This window comes from Prosopis cineraria, unplaced genomic scaffold, assembly GCF_029017545.1.
Source record: "Prosopis cineraria cultivar Desert tree isolate PC_DT_omini unplaced genomic scaffold, ASM2901754v1 PC11, whole genome shotgun sequence".
Taxonomy (NCBI): Eukaryota; Viridiplantae; Streptophyta; class Magnoliopsida; order Fabales; family Fabaceae; genus Prosopis; species Prosopis cineraria.
In genome coordinates, this window is record NW_026555342.1 from 4,849,280 (window position 1) to 4,869,232 (window position 19,953).

The following is a 19,953-nucleotide window of genomic DNA, read 5'->3' on the forward strand; positions in this document are numbered from 1 at the left end:
GAATTTAGAAACAAAAATTGTTAATATATAAACAAAAGTTGTGAATAAAAAGTTACAAATTTTCAACACTTAATGTATATCAAAACCTACAAATGCAAAGTTGCGAATTACTATTAAATTATTATGAATTTAAAAATTAAAGTTGTTAATATAAGAACAAAAGTTATAAATGAAAAATTATAAATTTTCAACACCTAATGCATATCAGGACTCATAGATCATGACTTGTAAATAGCTATTACATTGTTGTAAATTTAAAAATGAAAGTTGCTAATATATGAACAAAAATTGTAAAAGAAAAATTGTAAATTTTTTTAATTTGAATAAAGGGCAAAAGTGTTATTTTTTATAATTCTCTAATGACAAAAACATCCTTTAAGACTCCAAGAGAATTATGTCATTTTATGAAATTAATATATTATTTAGATAATTTAAAAAAGTTTTATTATCATTTTTTCTATTTTTTTTCAATTCTCATTCATTTGAATTGGGTTTTAACATTTTATTTGTCAGCATCATTACTGCGCCATGCATTGACATGACAGACACACCTTTGTATTCCAATTTCCAAACAGGGGAGATGTACTTTGCATTTTCTCTCCACTCTTTTCTCCTAAAATATACTTTACAACTATGTGATCTAATTCAATTTAATTCAGGTTAGTTAGGCTCAACATGGCTTCCAAAATTTGATTGATATTGCCAAGGAAAAAAATGAAAAAGAAGCCAACTTGTAAAAATAGTATGTTGGGCTTGATTAGTTAATGACTCAGTGATCCCATAAAAAGGATAAAAGGAAAGGGAAAAAAAAAAAGTCTCAATAATTATATTAAATTATTAATCATTCTTCGGCCAAAAACGGTAATTTACTTCAGTTATTCCAAAATAGCATTGTACTTCTAGTAGAGAATTTTTCATTTTAAAGATCCGTGTGGAGACAATAATTATTCTAAAGTATTTTATAGATTCAAATTTGTTTAAATTATTAAAATTGTCAATTTTACTTTTCAAAGTTATCGCTGGTACTTCTGAAAATTATTACAGACTACACCCTAAAAACAATATCATCCCCACGTGAGTCTTCTAATCAAATTTTCCCGCTTCTGAAAATTAGTAGGTACCATTCCCTACGACCAATATAACCCAGAAAATTTCAGGTTGTCTTTCTCGAATGGCTAAAGATAGCATTGATCCACGAAGTGTTTTGATATTTACCATCACTGACAAGTGACACTACCAAAAAAAAAAGCAAATGTGAATTATATATTATTTCCATCCTCACCTATGGGATGAATGATTGCGTTGATCTTTTACATTTATAGACTCCGAAGGTGCATGACAGCAATACTTTTAGAACTGACTGATACTGAATCCAAAAAGTAATGTTGACAAATAAATTGAATGACATGGATCAGAAATCAGAATAGTATACAATGATGACAATCGCAACAAATTATAAAGTCCTCGAGCATTTCCTAATTTCATGCATCATTGAAGATAAGGAAACACGATCCTTGTTCAGTGCAGACCCATAATGACAAACAGTCCTACAAATGGAAGGCAAAATAAGGAAGAATAAGACACAAAGTTGCAGAACAAGTCATACGTGAGTATGGAGCTCCGAGAATGGCAAGTTTTCGCCTATAGCATAGACTTCAGAGCCCATTTTTTGGGGATTCACTGTCAGTCGTTTCTCTAGTTGCTGTCACTGCCAAGGCTTGTGGATTTTTTATTTCCTCCAACTGCCAAGCAAAATGGATATGGTGACTAAAACCTAACATGGTGTAACCAGGACATTTTGAGCAACTATAAAGAATCTATAAAATGTTTGAATAGCGGCATCTAACCACCTATAAGAAAGTTATTGTGATATAAAAATTAGATCTGTTAAGGCAGGCGAAGTAAGTAGCAACTTCCACATATTTCATTACCACACAATCTGTAAGTTACTCATATACTGCAGGCAGTAACAATAGAAACTTCTGGAGTAGTTATCAGTTTAGGAAACTAACATCTTGAAGTGAGGCTATCGGTGAAACAGTAACATCTGGTAAGTGGTAACAAAGATAAGAGAACTATTTTGTAAGGACAGCATGGTATGGATAATCCTGTCAAGCACAACAGATATGCAAGCGGCAGATTGGATAGAAAAAGCAGCACATGAGATGAATTGGTATCCTCTCATATACTCAGAAGCCCTTGCCCGGATGCAGGGATGGTTTGGCTAAAGTTAATGAAGAGTCTATTTTCTTGATTTTCAACCTTGCTGTAAGTTCTCTCTCTATTCACAGGGGGAGCAATATTTGTTAATTTTGGCATGATCTGCTTTTCTTTGTCTGTGTGTATTTGTGAGAGAGAGAATCAGCCTCGACCCAGGCAAATGGCCTCTGCCAAAACAGTTATGCTAACACAGTTAACCATAAAACGTAGGTGTTCCAAAAATAGTTCTTTCCCCAGGCAAATGGCATCTGTTTCCCTTTTTCTCTTTCATCCATTACCTTCTTTTTCAATGGTTCCCAATTTTCTGCCACAATTCCCTATTATAGTTACTAACTAAATAATTAAAGTCCTCATATACCATACTTCATATATTGTAAGTAAGCATAATTCCTCTGCCATCTTCAATCCCAAGATCCCAAAATTCCTAACTTGACACATGATCAACAGTTCGTGCTTGCAGACAGAAAGAATTGCTCCTTGTCATTTCAATATTATTCATTTCTTATATAGAAAAATAAGTAACATGAATGATGATCATATCGTGTTTTAAACTTTGAGCTATGTAGAACTGACTGGATGAAACATACATGCTCGATATAGACTATATCACAACAGCTAATATATCTATTACCAAAGAGCTTCATCGAATAGTAGCAGTTGTTCATGAATAATGCATGGGGTAGGATAGGCTTCTTTCATGACAAGAAAATCACATAATATGATGAAAAGATTGCAGGAGAGAGTAGACTATGAAACACCAGCACTGACATATCACTTATTTCCTAACATTTATAAACTTTGCTGTATACGAACCAGATGCAAGCAAAATTGTCGACAATAAATCTTCATATCTCTTTTGTTTATGGCAAAGCTTGAAGTTGTCAAGAAAAAGTATAACCATGACTCCTTTAGTAGGTTGGATTCTAGTAAAGCTGTTAAAATTTCCAGTGGGTTTATACAGTATTCCACCAAAAAAAAAAATGTAAATTCAAGAGTACCTCCTTGCAGGTCTGCTGGTGTGTCGCCAAAAGCTCATCATATTTCATTTGAAGATCCGACAATTCGGCTTGCAATTTTTCATATTCCAGATGGAAGTACTGCCTAATTTTTGTTGAATGAACCTGAAAAAGAGAAGCTTGTTATACATGTGACCCACGAAAATAGTATCATCTGAGGCTCAAGCCTTGAAAGTGATTTATATATTTGTACATTATTGCCTTCAAGTGATTTACGTTAAGTACATGACACTTGAATAGATCAAATTTAATCGAAAAAAGAAAGTCGAATGCACCACGAATTGAAGTGATACCTAATGTCCCAGAAAATTAAAAGGTGACAGTGTCTATGTTCATACAGATTTATATGAATAGTCTCTGGTACAAAACTAGCGCATGCACATTGCAACGAATCAAACAGAAAACCCGAAGATACTTACTCAAGGGCAGAGGAAGGCTTGTCATTTTGCTCATATAAAGCAACAAGAACTGGAAGACAACAAAAGAGAAAGAATAATATTCCACTAGTAAATTGATATATGGAATCAAACAATTCAAAGAAGTATCAGTAACTTCAACAGACTGTTGTGATTGGGGAAGAAAGTAGAGAAACCTTTGGTGAGAGCGTCCACAGCTCCGCTTGACTCCAGATATTTCCTGAAGGCTTCCTTCTTCGCCTCTTTTTCCTGAATCAATATTTCCTAGTGAGTCATGAAATTAACGAATCACCGATTCTTAGAATATCAAACATTGTACACCTTCATCATCGATAATCGGAATTCAACACACACACACACACACAGAGATAGAGAGACAGAAATAGTTTATAACCTCTTTGTATCGCATCATGATCTGGTTTCCTTCACAACCACCAAACCTGATTCGGTAATGATGGGTGTAGTGGAGAACCATGTAAATGCTGCACTTATTTTAATGGTGTGGGACATCCCGCGGTCTCTCCAAGCAGCTAATGCGAACCGTTCGTTGGATCTAATGGTGGAAAAGCTGGCCCTTCTTTTTCTATTAAAAAGCAAAATTAGACAATGAGAACTAAACTACTTTAATGCCGGTCGGTTAATGAAGTCATCTCCCTAGACAGCTTACTAGGCTTGTTGATTTTCTGATTGTACTGTGAATCTGGCTAGTTTTTTTGGTTAACCAGATTCCTTCCTTGTACAAAAACTTCTGGGGAATGAACTCATTTTTCCACCCAAAAAAAAAATACATATATATAATATATACATGAGAATACAATAACAGAGGAACGACCAGGTGCCAGGAGCGGAGATGGAAGAGAAGATGGCCGACGATCTTCGGCGAAGGACCTTCAAGAGCGTGATGGTCTCCTCACTAATCTACAGCAAGCCATCGGCTTCTAAATCGCCACCGCGAAGTTGGGAACTCGCAGTGGATAGAAAAGGTGGGAATTCCAATAATTGGCCCAAAAAAATAAAAAGGGAATTTCCAAAGTTTGCGTGTCGTATGAATTAGGAAAGCCGAAATCCAAAGAATGATGAACACAGCCCAGAATGATGAAAGACTGGCAGAGAGTCTCAAAATAAGTTAAATTCTCCACAAAATTTATAAATATTAATTTATAATCATAAATTTAGAAATTCTCATTACAAATAAAATATTTAAATTTTAAATATCACTTTTAATGTATGATTGGAATTTTTGTTACAATTGAATCGATATTTATAATTTTTTTAAGAAATTTTTATTTTCATTTTTTCAAAAAATAATTTTATAATATAAATTACTATAGTTCATTGAAAAATAATAACAAAAGGACAAAAATAGTTGTCAGATTGTATATCGGGCCGAATAACACAATGAACTTCCCTGCCTAATCAGTTTGGGCTGGGCCAGGTCCATACACCATCCCGATGTATGTCTTTTTCAATGAGTACTAATTTTATATAACTATTTCATGTGATAGATTAATTATATAAATTGATATTATGTAAAAATAATGAATAATTAATAAGAAGCTATAAAAAATTTGTGCAACCAAAAGTATAAGTTTGGTAAAGAGGATATGTCCTTTGATATCAACATGCATAAAAACTTTTTAAGTTGTCCTTCTTAAGCAACTAGAAGGGATCGCATCTTCAGCAAAGGAAAAGAAAGAATTGATCATATTAACCTAGGAAGTGTTTGAACTTTACTATAAAAGCATGAAATAATGGTCATACGAAAGAAGAACAGCTGTTTATAAATATCAAAAAAGAACAACTGTTTACGTCCCCATAAATGATTATGAGACAATTTACTCGGCATGCATCCTCAATTACAAGCATCCTCTTTATTACAAAACTAGGATGATAAATTGGTATCAAGAATTATGTAATTTACCTTCCTTGAGATGTTATCATCATTAAAAAAATGCATATGTAGGGCAATAAATAGATTCCCAGACTATTACACCTGAGTACTATTGCAAATGTCGCGTCGTTCAACAATGGTGCATGAAAGCAATACTTCTTGAACTGAGTTTTTTTTTTTTTTTTAACCTGAGGAACTGAGTGTTATTAACATCTCCGAAAGAAGCACGACATCTCACTTTCATAATCCAAAAATCCATGTTGACACGTAAATTGAATGCCTTGGATCAGGAATCAGATATAGTACACAATAATGACAATCGCGTCAAATTAGAAAGTCCTCGAGTATTTCCTAATTTCGTACATGATTGAAGATATGGAAACAAGATCCTTGTTCAGTGCAGACCCACCAACGATCTTCTTTATGCAATCCGAAAGTCTGGTATAATAAAGCAACAGCTGAGTCAATGCAGCCCTTAATATCTCCATACCGCACAAGAAATTGCTGAAAGAAGTAATGACATCTTTGTGCATCAACTCTATTGCAGCCTTCCATCTACTAGCAAAATCCTTCACCAGCGGCTCCACTTCAGCGACGGTTATGGGCTTATCAGAACTTGAAGTGGGGTCCTCAGCTGATATATTTCACATAGTTGAGTCAAATTTCAGAAAAAATGTAAATGCAGATAAAATGTCCTGCGGTGTCATTTATTATGGTACTCACAGGCTCTGGTCTTCACAAATTTGATTAAATCGTTAAAATGTTCCTGAAGCAATTCTTCCTGCAAGAATGAAGGACAACTTAAAAGAAAACTGCAGTGCAGATAAGGAGGGTTAAATGTTTATATTCCCTACTAAATCTATAGTTACCCCTCCCCTTTTTGCAAGTTCTTCCCAAAATTCTGGAGAACATAACTCTTGTGTTTGACAAGCATATAAAATGGCTTCTTCACTAAAAGTGATTTCTTGAGTTGCCCCAGGTATTTCGATAAAAAAATAACCAGCCACCTCATCCGATTCTTACAACTAAGACTTCACAAGGTTCAACTTCTGGAAGGGAAATGGTGAATTTTATACATGGACGTATCATCATGATAAGGAGAAGACTTAGATACCATTAGTATATACTTAATATACTCTTATCCAATCAATTCAGAACAAATAGACTTTAAAATATTAATAATATTAATAACAAAAAAATTTTATAGAACAAATAATATATAAAAAATCTATATGTCTTGATTTGATTGGAAACAAGCATATATATAAAATCAAGTATTTAAATTTTCTCCCAATGATAAAACATGCTAAACTAAAGCTGACTTTAAACCACTCTAAACAATGTCTTTCCCTTACTGAGACCAGATATTAAAGAAAATGATTGCAGTTACCACAAATAATGCTGTATTGCTCTTCAGCAGTTCCTCAAAGTGCATTTGAATTTTCCCACCTTCAGGACCTGCTTCCTGGAATCAGTCAAGATGAAAAGTTTCAATTGCTGAGGCTAAAAGAAAAAGAGCAGTCCATGATCATCGGTGTGTGTGGGAACACATTGCCAGCAGGTTAAGTGAGCTTTTGCTTTCACGTTTCTAAACTATGCCTTTCTCTTGACACGTCTTGCTTGATGCAGATATGGTGATACCCAAAAATAAAAAAGAAAAAAGGGAGCAGTCCACATGCAATTTAAAGTTTCAACATGTGTTCAACATGGACAAGACTTCTTTTCAAGGTGAACTTGCTTTATAATCTATAATCAAAAATGAAATACAGGATCAATTCAAATATTCCTACCTTTAGGACAGCAATGGTCATATCATAATTGTTTATAAGAAAAACAGTTTGCAGCTTTGGCTTTGGAAAATTCTTGGCAAGCTTGATAAGTAAGTCGTCAATAGCCATTCTCAATCGCTCCAGATTCAATTCAAGCTGAAACATACAAGGAGAAAGATTGCGCATCACCAATTTACAAAAGAAAACTTCATGCCTCTAATTTTTTTTTCTTATTACACTGACCTGGCCATCTCCATACTCTACATTTAAGTGGATAAGGGAAGCTGTAAACTCAGCATAGCGTCTCATGACATAGTGAGGATGAACATCATCTTCCCATAATGTCTTTACATTTGCATTACGCAGGCTGTTGAGGTGCATGTCAAATACCATCTTAAAACGAGGCCATAGGGAAATATTGACCTGCCCAAGTTAAGATCCAACATCTATTACGGATCAAGCTTACTAAACTCTGTACGTCACATGCCTATTGACTCTTTTTTTTTTCTTTAATCAGTTTTGTCCATTAAAACCGCCAAATTGCAGGTCCATTTAAATATTGACTTTATACTTGAGCTGGAATTCATAAATGACAATAAATATGCAGTGAGAGAAATATGAGGAAATCAAAACGCACTCCATAACTTGTAACAATCTTTAGTCCTTCGCAAAACAAATAGAGAAATCATGCAAAATGATCTATCAATAGTTTATGTACTAGCATGATTTGTTCAATCTAGAAAGGGGGCAGATGAAAATTTTAGAAGACTTCGTATTCCAGCAATTTCAAATTCCAATCATGCTTGAAGCTACACTCCAAATTGATTAATAATTAAAATAAAATGAAGTGATAGTGCAGAAGCAATATATATACTATAAAAAAGTGTGACTTTTATAAGATCACTTGAACAAAAGCTTATCATCAAAACTATAGTTGTTCAGTCATCTACCAATTTCATATTTTTTCCCTTTTGCCCTTAGTTATTATTTTGACAATATTTTATTTCTACTAGTTAAGACTATGAGTTAAAAGAAGATAACATTTCGCTATATACCAGGTGAGCTATTCCTAATTTATGCATTAATTCTTTGTGTATATATGTTGTTTATTCTGCTGTGCTACATGTCATTTATAGAGAGCATAGCTGGTTTATATGTTTCATCCAATTTATATCTTAATAATGTTGATGAATCATCTGCAACTCCATTCAACATTAGCTTTTCTCCCATTTTATCTGATTTCAATTATCTATGAAGCATTAAACAATGGGGCAGTTTCCTAACTTTATCATTTGATTTCAACCACTCCAATTGTACATAGCTAGATTGGCCCAACACAAATCCTACAGCTACTCATGAATCCACATCAATTCACCAGAAAATTTTATCTGGTCTTGCATGTCAAACTGACCTTGTCAAAGTAAGAATCCAAGCATGGGATTCGCCTCCGAGACATGATGAGCTGAAAAGAACAACCAAGTCAGCTATATATAAAGTAGATCATTTGAAGTTGCACAAAAAATATTTGCAAATGACAGTACATCTTAATTTTTTGCCTGAAAGTGCTGTGGAAAAAGGATGTGGTAAAGCTATGTCAACAAAATTTATTTCAAATCATATTGTCCAATCAGTGTAGTTAAAGGCGCTCATGTCAGCACCTAAAGCACTGAGGTAAGGTTCTGAAAAAAGTCCAGTGACTTCCACACTATGAGAAGCACCAACTTCACCCAAGCACTTTCCTGGCAGGGCCTTAGGTGCTTCAACCATCAATCAAGGCAAGCGCCTGATGCATGTATAATTTAATGGTTGAAAGGAAATAGGCAACTTAGAAGCCAAACCCAAATATTTAAAAAAGAAAGAAAAAAGGTCATAGGTAAAATAAGAAACTATAAAACCCAGCCTTAGAGGTTGACGGATGAGATAAAATAATGATATTAGTGGTGCATTTGGTGATTGTTATGTTTGATTAGCTAAATTATCTGTCAAAAGTTGGTATGAATTTACCACTCTTGTTTGTAAAGCATCATTTTAGCATTTTCCTGTTTTAGCATCTTTCTTCACTCAGGCATACACATTTTTAGTACATCCCGTCTAAGGTATTCTAGACTCGTAGCTCCTTAAAGGCGTCTTTGACATTGGACTACACAGTGTGCAATTATTTCTGTGGGTTAAATATTCCCTGAAAGTGTTGTTGACAGAATAGAGCATTTCTTGCGTCCCCAAACCCCCCCCCCCAAAAAAAAAGAAAAAAAAACTGTGAATGCACAATGGAGATTGGTTTTGTATGTATAAGCTAACCCCACATTGTTTGTAAAGCATCATTTTAGCATTTTCCTGTTTTAGCATCTTTCTTCACTCAGGCATACACATTTTTAGTACATCCCGTCTAAGGTATTCTAGACTCGTAGCTCCTTAAAGGCGTCTTTGACATTGGACTACACAGTGTGCAATTATTTCTGTGGGTTAAATATTCCCTGAAAGTGTTGTTGACAGAATAGAGCATTTCTTGCGTCCCCAAACCCCCCCCCCCCCAAAAAAAAGAAAAAAAAACTGTGAATGCACAATGGAGATTGGTTTTGTATGTATAAGCTAACCCCACTCACCCAGTACTGTACATGCAATGGGATGCAGAAGAAAAGGTCCAGATTAAAATATTGTAAGCATCATTTACTTATTTTAAATAGGTATTTACTAATTAATTTTGTCCCTAGAGACCCAGACTCTTCAGCCAATTGTCTGTAGGAATCCCATCCAGGAAGCTAAGATTCAGATCCTCAGAAAAAGTTCAAGGACAAGCTTCAACTTAGGCTAGGGTCGTCTAATTTGGATCAATATTGTGATATGCCAATGGTGCTACTCCACCCTAAGGCCACTTTGAAGGAGACTGGCTGGATAATATTAATGCAGTTTTTTCATTGCATTTCATTTGTTCTATAGAATGCTATCTAATCTCCTCTCTCAAAAATCAATATCAGTGTCTGTTACCTGATGTTGACGTATTATGCAAATCATTAGCATCAGCCCTATGGCATCATAGCAATTTTGAAGTATTAAACTGAAGTGCTCATCAATGACACCAAAAGGACCTGAAAATATCAAAGATGAAATACTAAGTAATTTGATTTTCCTAATGTTTTAGAACTCTGGTAATCTTCAGGCTCTTATGTGTGAGACAATTATGCTTACTCAAAAGATTTATTAAATAACCACAAAAAATATAATAGTGAACATTAAAAATTTCATTCCATACATCATAAGCAAGCACTTTGGCAGTTGACAATATGTTTAAAAATTAAGTAGAAAACACATCAATATTGAGAAACTTCACAAGTTATACCTGAAAATATTTCATAAAATATAGATTCCTCCACAAAGAAAACATCACAGAAATGATATCTGCAGATGAAAGAACATAATGTCAATATGCACATAACTGAAGATTTCAAGAGCATCATTATTTTATATGACAATACTAAGGCACAGAAAATTGCAAAGTACTCAGAAGTAGCAGTATCCATAAGCAGCTTCTGCAGGCTCCTGAACAAGACCTCGTATGGATATTTAGTGGAGCTGGCTTCAGCTATATGAGGAATCAATGCAGGTTCATCAATTTCCTGGTACCAAAGCAAATGTTAACAGCCTGTCAGTTATAAATAGTTCTCCAAAAGCCCCTAAAATTTGTAAAAGTCAGAATCATTTATAAAGAACCTTTAATATATTGATCCTATCCCCAAGAGCAAAAACTGCAGACCGGTTCTTCAATGGTTCCCAGGCCCTTGTAAAAAGACCGGTGCTTCTTGTCTCCACACCAATTAAATCATTGGATGTTGCAATATCCAACTGTAGTTTCTCAAGAGCTTGTATGTAAGCTCGGAAATGTGCACTAAGAACCTGCAAAAATAGAGCAGAATTAAATGCTTCAGGACATTCCTATTATATAAAGTTATTCTAGCCTCATGCAAATAAAACAGCAAGAATAGTAACATGGATCACCAGCCTCATGCTTCATGAAATTACTATTAATTATATATAAAATTGACAATTGTAGCCTGGATCACTATCCAAAATAGTTAGCATACAAGTAATCCCAAGAATAAGACTTTTAAGAACATTGATCATCTAGAGATAAGATTAAAAATAGAATAATTGATCAACATAGACCCAAAGTGACAGCTGCCAGACAGCATTTATCTGTTTCAGGCTGAAAGTGAGCTCCTTTCAGTCTCAAATGCTATCATACCCAGATTCAAACTCCATTAAAAAAAATTGCATTTTTGGTACTTAGGTAATTATAGCAAGCCAAGTTAAATAAAACCTAATCTGATAACACATTGGCCACAATGATGACATAAAGTTCACTAGAAAAGTTTCCCCTAAGCAAAATAACGTCCAATTGCCTCTTGAGCAACCAAACCTTCTCTACCCATAAAAGTTTCTCCAACATTTTGGTCAAGGAAAATCTTCATTCAATATTCTGATTATAACAAGTACCTTGTTCATTGTATCAATGTATGCTGCATGAACTTCATTGTATACCTCCTTGCCATGTTCCTTGAGAAAGGAAACAATATATCTACACTTGCATGCTCCCAATTGTTAGGCTTAAATAGAACCCATAGCTAACAGATAACCACAATGCTTCCAGATTCAAAAGCAACCAAGTGAAAAAAGATTGACTACATTTCACATCATTCTCTTTTTGGCTGGCTAAATAGACATGTGAATCTGACAGCAAGCAGAAAAGTAAACCAGAAAAGACAACCTTGAGAATATTCAGCAATTACATTCCACAAAGTCAAATAATACTTTCTATAAGACACAATCTCCGATGTCTTAGCTACCTCTGTGCTTCCAAGACTGAAAACAAATAAATTCAAACCCTAGGAAGCAATGATACTAATAAAAAACACAGCACATTGCACGAGATGCGCGAACACTGCAACACATGAAGATATATAGCATTGAAGTGCAATTTGAAGTGTCATGTTGGACACTATGTAGCTCCACTTTTTATGCGTCACAGTTTATAGTTTAATCCTATAGAATATCCATTCAAAAACGTAAGGCTGAACATATTCAATTAGAAGATCAAAATGTCAACTCTTGCTCAAGAGAGATGCATTTGAAGGAAATTAAACATGGAAACACCTTTAGCCATTATTTGAGGAAATAAATATGAGCTTATTGAATTATCCATGAAAATTAGGGGAAAAAATTGAGAAAATGTGTTATGAAGTAAAGCCAGCTTCATAGACATAACTAACGGAGAATGATTCAGACAAAAGTCCAAACAAATAATGAATTGCAAGAATTTCATCCAAATAAAAGAAAATAAATTGTACTTAGATTTTGAAGCAAACAAAATATCTATTGATGAACTAAATTTGAAATAATTATATTAGTATTTAAAAAAATGTCTGGGAAGGGGGGAAACTCACTTGTATTTTAACAGGACACTTTGTTGAAGAATTTGGATATTTGTTTTGGGTTTTCTTAGCGCATAGAGTTTCTGAACAATGAAGTCAAACACCTGTTAAAAATTAGCCATGGTGAAGTAATTGTTAGCCGATGGCATCTCACATGGAGAAAAATAAACAAATGCAAATTATCTATATTAATAAAACAAAGAAAGGAAGGCCCACAAACACTGTAATAAGATTACATAACCTTTGAAACTGCTTTCTGCCGGAGTTTTTCAAGCTCTGGTTGAACATCTTTTAGAGCTTTTGAAGCCTTAACCATCGGGTCCACTTCTACAAACTTCAGCTTCTTACTTAACATCTCAAGAGTTCGCATATATTCCTCATTGACCTGAATTACAAAGAGAAGAAGAAAGCTACAAGGGTATACTGGGCAATGTACACATCAAGTACTGGTGCACATGAAATTCTGATAGAGACTTGGTAGTATGGGATACCAAGTCCCACATTGAGTGGTATGGAATGCTCAATGGGGTATATAAGTGGGTTGGTTCTCCCACTTCAACAGCTAGCTTTTGAGGTAGGGTTCTCCATCCTACTTAAGTACCCGTCAATTGGTATCAGAGCCTCGTTGTCAGCAATTCCGGAAAGGGCTACCCACAAAGGGTTCTGACCAGAAGGAGATCGAGTTAAGTGCTGTGGAGTGTAGCCGTCGAGATGTCGGCTTTCCATGGGAGGCCAATTGATAGAGACTTGGTAGTATGGGATACCAAGTCTCACATTGAATAGTATAGGATGCTTAATGGTGTATATAAGTGGGTTGGTTCTCCCACTTCAACAGCTAGCTTTTGAGGTAGAGTTCCCCATCCTACTTAAGTACCCATCAAATTCATAATGTATACTTAAATGTAATGATTAAAACAAATTTGTCTTAGAACAAGATTAGAATGCCAAGGAAGAAATAGAAGAGACATCTTAACAAGATGTCACAATAACTTGTCAATCAAAGTCCCAAAGGGAATCATTTCATATATTTTAAATATGGCCATACATAATGACAACAACAACAAAAAACTTATCCCACTAGGTGGAGTTGGCTATATGGATTATACAAGGCTAGTATGCTCTATATTTATCAAGTTTTTAGAAATAATGTTAATTAAAAGGTCTCAATCAACAACTTCCAACAGTGTTTTCTTTGGTCTTCCTCTATCCCTCTTAACAGGGCTCGAAATTATAAATTTCATTATATTTACAAGTGCCTCCCGTGGTCTTTTTTGTACATATCCAAACCATCTCAAACGATTTTCCACCATTTTTCCTTTAATATGTGCAAAGCCCACTTTTTCCCATATGCGCTCATTTCGAATTTTGTCTTCACACGTATGTTTGCACATCCATCTCATCTTTGCTACTCCAACTTTATGTTAAAGCCCAACATTTGCTACCATAAAATATTGCTAGTTTTATAGCAGTTCGATAAAACTTCCCTTTAAGTTTATTGGATACATTACAATAGCAAATAATTCCTTTAGCCTTTTTCCAATTAAATCACCCAACTTGTATCCTATGTGCAATATCTCCATCAATTTCCCCATTATGTTGAATAATAGCTCCAAAATATCTAAACTTTTTCACTTGAAGTAAAATCTGATCACCCAATTTTACTTTCAAATTATTACTCACTGACCTCTTATCAAAATTACGATGTGAATATTTCATCTTACTCCTACTCAAGTAGAAACCTTTTGACTCCAATGTCCTCTCCATAACTCAAGTTTACAGTTAATCTTTTCTCATGTCTCCACAATAAGAACTGTATCATCAACAAAATGCATGCATTTGGGCATTTCCTCTTGAATATGCCCAGTTAGATCGAAGACTAGATCAAACAAATAAAGACTCAAAGATAATCCTTAATGCAATCCAATTTTTATAGGAAAATCTTTTGTTTCGCCACCAAACATTCTTATACTAGTTGTTGCCTACTCATACATATCTTGTATAATTCAAATATAGGCAACCCAAACACCCCTCTTTCCCAAAGTTTTCCAAAGTACTTCTCTCAGTACACAATCATAAGTTTTTTCCAAATTAATGAAAACCATATGTAAATTTTTACTTTTGTATCGAGACTTTTCCATTAATTCCCTTAGTAGATAAATCACTTCTGTAGTCGTTCTACATAGCATGAAGCCAAATTGATTCTTAGAAATATCAGTTTCCAATCTCAACCTATCATCAATCACTCTTTCCTATAATTTTATTGTATGACTCATAAATTTAATCCTTCTATAATTAGTACAATTCTTAATATCCCCTTTATTTTTATAAATAAGAACTAAAGTGCTCCTCCTCCAATCATCAGGCATTTTCTAGAATTAATGACATCTAAAATTAAGTCAACTGTTAAATTGAACAAAGTTACTAGCTTCAAAGAGAAAGATCACTGAAATGATAAGAACAAATTAAGATCTTTAGCCTTCCCAGTGCTCATTCCATAAGGCCTCGATCACTTGAATGATACAACATAAAAGGCAGGTTGTGGCAACAAGAAGTTGCAGGTGTTTATCATGTACACATGCAGATATTCAGAAACCATATGCTTCAACATTTGACACATTTATATCTTCATGAATTAATTAAGAGAGATCCTCAACCAAAACTGCCTCTTCAACATCTCAAAAAAAAAAAAAAACTGAAATAGATGTTCAGATAAAATCAAGAAGCAAGAGTGCTACAAGAAATGATTATATGCTTGTTGTACCAACAAAATCAATAAATCTAATATTAGTGAAACAAAGAAGATTGAGGGAATATAGACCTCTCCATCAACAATTATATCCACCATCCTTGGAGGGACTATTATGTCTTCCACAAACTCAGCCAATTTGGATTCAGCTACCTGTTGCAAGAAGACTATCGATCAAACAACATATTGCACCAGTAAGGGGGAAGGGCTGACAAATTCTTATCACAGGGATTGATTCAACTGTCAAATAGCAATCAGCATTAGACTTTTTGTTTGCACATCAAAATGACAGTATAATGCACGATACTAATGTCTACTGATTTAGCTTCCATGATACTATGCCAGGGGTATCACCCTTATCAACATTTTTAACTTTTTTGTTTAAAACAATGTTCATACCTTACGATTCTTAAGCCTCAAGCCCATATCCATAGACTTCTCCTGGAGAATTTTTATGTCTGAACTAATAGAACCAATTTCAGCCTGGCAAACAAATTTTAAGATAGAGGTAATAATTAGATATTCAATATCACAAAGAAATTCCATTCGAAATTGAAAGTAGTCCTTCATTTTTTTTAATAAAAAATGCAAGCCCGTAAAAGTCAAGCCACAAATAGCAAGAGCAGACAACTCCAGCTATGAGTTCGAGTTCAACATCTTTTTTTGTCCACAACTATTAATAATCTCCAACATAAAAACATACACATAACCGGAGATATGGAAGTTGAGTTAAAAACTTTGATGTAGTAACTATCTAATATAAAGATATGGAGGAAAAGTTAGAAAGATGACCCCACTGCATCAATTTGACTAATTTTATGAGTGAAAAACTGCTTTCTAGCTTTATATGCTGAAATGGAGAATTATTCAACATACATTAAAATAGAACAGTGAATGATATCGTCAGTTATCTCTATGCTGATCAAAGCTCATATATCCTAATTGCTCAGAGTGTCAACATACCTGAAATCCGCTAAGAAGAGTTTCCATTTGTGACAAGATACTATCACAATCTCGAATTTGATCATGAAGAGAGACTAGATTATCACTTTCTCTAATATAATCCTGCAGTGTTTGGAGCATTGGGGAAAACTAATTGATTAGCACACTATCCATAATCATGGAATAAAACATGATTATTACTAAGGAATAAATGACATAATAATAGTTGTATAATAAAGGCAAACATGAGAATCCTTTCTAGGTAAGACTGGAGCAGGAGCTGCAGACACAGTTGAACGGAACCCTATAGCAAGAAGAAATATTGTGGTATCAAAAATCAAGAGGCAAATGGTTGATGGAAACACAAGCTCATGGGGATGGAAACACAAGTTATTATCATAATATGATAATAAAATAATAATACCTTGGCAAGAAGAAGAAGCAGCAGCTGCTATGGTTGATGGAAATTGAAGATAGCTGGGTGCATTTATGAAGAAACTGGGGGTTTGTCTAGTGTAACAGCAAAACTGTGGGGTGCGCTGTTGGGAATCAGATTAGCTATGGAGTTCAGATTGAGGAAACTTATTGTTGAGATTGATTCTATATTCCAATCACTGTAGTCAGTATGTGGAAGGAGGTTTTGGGTAGGAGGAACAGTAAAGAATCAGGTGCTGAGGCCGATACAAATGGAAGTTAATGTGAAATGGCAAATAATGATGCAATATACTAATAGAGGGGGGAATGAATCTGCTAACTGGCTTGCAAACTTTAGTAACACTCAGGAGTTTGAGTTGAAGAAGTAGCTCAAACCTCTAGAGGGTTGTAGACCTTTTTTACTTACAGATCCTATGGGTGTTGCTCACCCAAGATAGATTTTGGATGTAAACAGTTAGCTACTGTAAAGGGTTACTGGGGACTTAGGCACCGTCTTATGCCCAAAAAAATAACTTGATCACAACATAATCATAAAAAATTGTAATTCATAAGAAATAACAGAAGTCGCATTTTTTCAATGGAGGAATGAGATAGTATAACCATGGTGTCATGTCTACTTTCGAATATCAATACCAACATTGCAAATGAATAAACATTCACAAATGTCACAAAATTAACCACAAACCTGAATTGAATCCAATTCCACTTTGCGCAAATTGTTCTCAACACCTTTTGTATAATCCCTCATTTTTGCACCTTTAGATAATATGTTTGCGACTACCTAGACAAGAGAAACAAAGTTAATAATTATGTCTATTCATAAATGTAGTTGCAGAATAGAAATTGTAAGCATGTTAGAAAGGCAAGGGAAATTGGGAAAACTTTTAAACGATGTGTATTGGAACCACAAACCAAAAGAAATTAGCTTTGTTCGTAAAACTGCAAACTTATGGACTCATAATGTGCCAAGTAACTATACATGCCTGTCATGTTCTATATTTTGGAAATTCAATCCATGAGTCCATGTCTGTGATTGTGTCTCATCGGTTACCAGACTAAACATTAGTCAAGTTACTGCAAAAGCCTAGTGCACAAGAAAGTGTTTTTGGATTCAACATCAGACCACATCCTAACTTAAATACCCATTGCTAAGAGAAAGCAGACATGCTTGCTGTGCAATTGATCAAATTTAAACTCCTAAAGAGGGGGGGGGAATGCTATCACAACAGCATTTGTAATTTCTCTGCAGTAGAGTTTTGTTGAGAACAAGTACAAGCATCACAGGCAAAACTGTTATTGTAACTAGAAACAGAATGCGGAAAACATGTTATGCCTGTCCATAATCACATAAGGGAAGTACACCTGCCCCTTGGGAACCATTTCACAAGCACATAGAATACCAGATTTTCCAAAACACTGATAATCGACTCACTTACTTCATCATTTTTACATTCTTCCAGTTCCTGTTGCAGTCCTTCCAACGATATATCATCGCTGTATCAAAAGAATCTCAATTTAAGTACCTCAGATAAAACTTTCACCTAAATCAGGATGACAATTGGCAACGTCAACATGAAAAAAGGATCTAATCTGAAGTGGTCGACAAAGTAGTCTTCGAATTTGAAAGCGCCATATCAGAATACCTGCCTAGGTCTTCTTCAACAGTCAAGTCTCCAACAAACGCTCCCAAGTCAAATCCATTTTTTGGTGTAACATTATTTTCACCAAAAGAAGGGCCCTGCATCCCATTAAATCACTCACAAACAAATAAAAGAAAAAAAACAAAAACAAAGCAAAGAAAGAAGGAAACAAACGCATGCTCTATTAGGTTATTGATAATTGTCTGTGAATCAAGAATAAATGCAGAACATCACAAAATGAAAAGTTCACAGATGAAGCTGTTTCTGCTAATGCTGATCTTCAATGGAGGGGAAAATCAGAACAAGTAGACAGGTTAGTAGTTAGTACCACTGTGCTTTCGGCAATTTCAGGCATCTTCCTCGAGCAGCTCAATTGCAGAACCAAGCCACAAGTTTGGGCAATATCAGGATAGATTTCTCAAATGGAGCACAGAACACTCAACGGCATCATCCAATCCAATACATACTAACTGAGCAGTTGCCTGCCAACACTGAGATTTCACAAAAGAAACACAAAGCAATTTTGTTACACTTGAGATCTGGGGGGAGTTGATCGACGATTTCCTTCAATATTGCTCTTCTCTTTCTTCCTTTGTTTTTTTTTTTTTTTCCCTGATTTTGGAACGCTGTGTTAAAGCTGGACGATTGTTTCAGGTCCAAAAATAAAATAAAATGATTATAATTACAGTTGCAGAAGTCAGGAGACAGGGCCCAATGACGTCAGTTTGGGCTTTTTTTTTTCAACCCATCTATGGTGCTGCGTTCAAAACAAGACTGAGCTGATTCCTTTTTTTTTTTGGGGGGGGGGGCAATAAACAGAGCTAATCCGTTTGGTCCACCAAGAAATGCATGAACAAGACTCTGATACTTTTGGCAATAGACTGAGCTGATTCTGGGTTATCAAGTCTAATTAAAAAGAAAAAAAAATTCTATATTTACATACGTTAACCTCATACGTAAGCAAGCAGTCATAGACCGATTCAACGTCATCAAATTTAATTGGGTTAATTATTTTAACATGATCTTTTTTGCACAAAATTTAAAATTTTCACCGTATTTTCTTTCACTCAATCCCATCACTTACACGTTAATATGTATAAATAGGAACAAATTTTTATACAGCTCTTTTTTTATACAAAAATAGGAACAGTTTTTAATGTAAATGATTGGAAAGATGGGTGTTTTAGAAAAATTAATATATTTTTTGCAAAAAAAAAATAATTTTTTTGTCTATATGAATTAATTATCTAACTCTTATATTTAGGGCATAAGCGAATAACATATTCCAAGTGAGAGAGATAGTATGGTATTTGCAGGAGTTAGAATCTCTTGATCGTTACTTCTTCTTCTTTTTTTGACATTAGACCGCTCGATATCCTAAGGTATCTTAGGCTTATTATCCATCCCAAACTAAATCTGAACCCTTGTATTAGAGACCTTACAGTGGTTATA

General features: G+C 34.6%; 2 protein-coding genes across 3 annotated transcripts; both read right to left on the reverse strand.

Moving 5' to 3' along the window:
• Positions 1 to 1,345: 1,345 nt before the first annotated feature.
• On the reverse strand, positions 1,346 to 4,758 carry LOC129285054 (uncharacterized). Its single transcript, XM_054920597.1, is given in 7 exon segments — positions 1,346 to 1,742; positions 3,219 to 3,307; positions 3,310 to 3,341; positions 3,656 to 3,704; positions 3,829 to 3,901; positions 4,047 to 4,235; positions 4,485 to 4,758. Coding segments are annotated over 6 exon segments (411 nt in total). The 5' UTR covers positions 4,128 to 4,235; positions 4,485 to 4,758; the 3' UTR covers positions 1,346 to 1,655.
• Positions 4,759 to 5,761: 1,003 nt separating this feature from the next.
• LOC129285363 (vacuolar protein sorting-associated protein 52 A) lies at positions 5,762 to 19,130 on the reverse strand. 2 transcript variants are annotated; one of them, XM_054921014.1, is made up of 20 exons: positions 18,830 to 19,130; positions 18,505 to 18,599; positions 18,298 to 18,355; positions 17,547 to 17,642; positions 16,448 to 16,549; positions 15,884 to 15,967; positions 15,557 to 15,637; positions 12,980 to 13,123; positions 12,751 to 12,842; positions 11,804 to 11,885; positions 11,021 to 11,203; positions 10,811 to 10,926; positions 10,650 to 10,708; positions 10,298 to 10,398; positions 8,724 to 8,774; positions 7,556 to 7,735; positions 7,334 to 7,468; positions 6,934 to 7,008; positions 6,267 to 6,324; positions 5,762 to 6,177 (listed from the first exon to the last, which is right to left on the reverse strand). In XM_054921014.1, the coding sequence occupies exons 1-20, from the start codon at positions 18,854 to 18,856 to the stop codon at positions 5,873 to 5,875; spliced, it is 2,124 nt and encodes a 707-aa protein (XP_054776989.1). In that variant the 5' UTR covers positions 18,857 to 19,130; the 3' UTR covers positions 5,762 to 5,872. The 2 variants fall into 2 exon arrangements, with proteins under 2 accessions (XP_054776989.1, XP_054776991.1); XM_054921016.1 differs by lacking the exons at positions 17,547 to 17,642; positions 18,298 to 18,355; positions 18,505 to 18,599; positions 18,830 to 19,130 and adding an exon at positions 16,851 to 17,521 and having other exon boundaries at positions 16,448 to 16,730.
• Positions 19,131 to 19,953: the final 823 nt, after the last annotated feature.

Bases quoted from the DNA above. Each gene is read 5' to 3' on its own strand.
- LOC129285363 (XM_054921014.1), bottom strand. From the start codon at position 18,856: ATGCCTGAAATTGCCGAAAGCACAGTG. The intron at 15,638-15,883 runs GTATGAACATTG...TTCTTGCAACAG, and splicing joins TGAGGCTTAAGAATCGTAAG to GTAGCTGAATCCAAATTGGC. The intron at 12,843-12,979 runs GTTATGTAATCT...AATTTTTAACAG, and splicing joins GGCAGAAAGCAGTTTCAAAG to GTGTTTGACTTCATTGTTCA.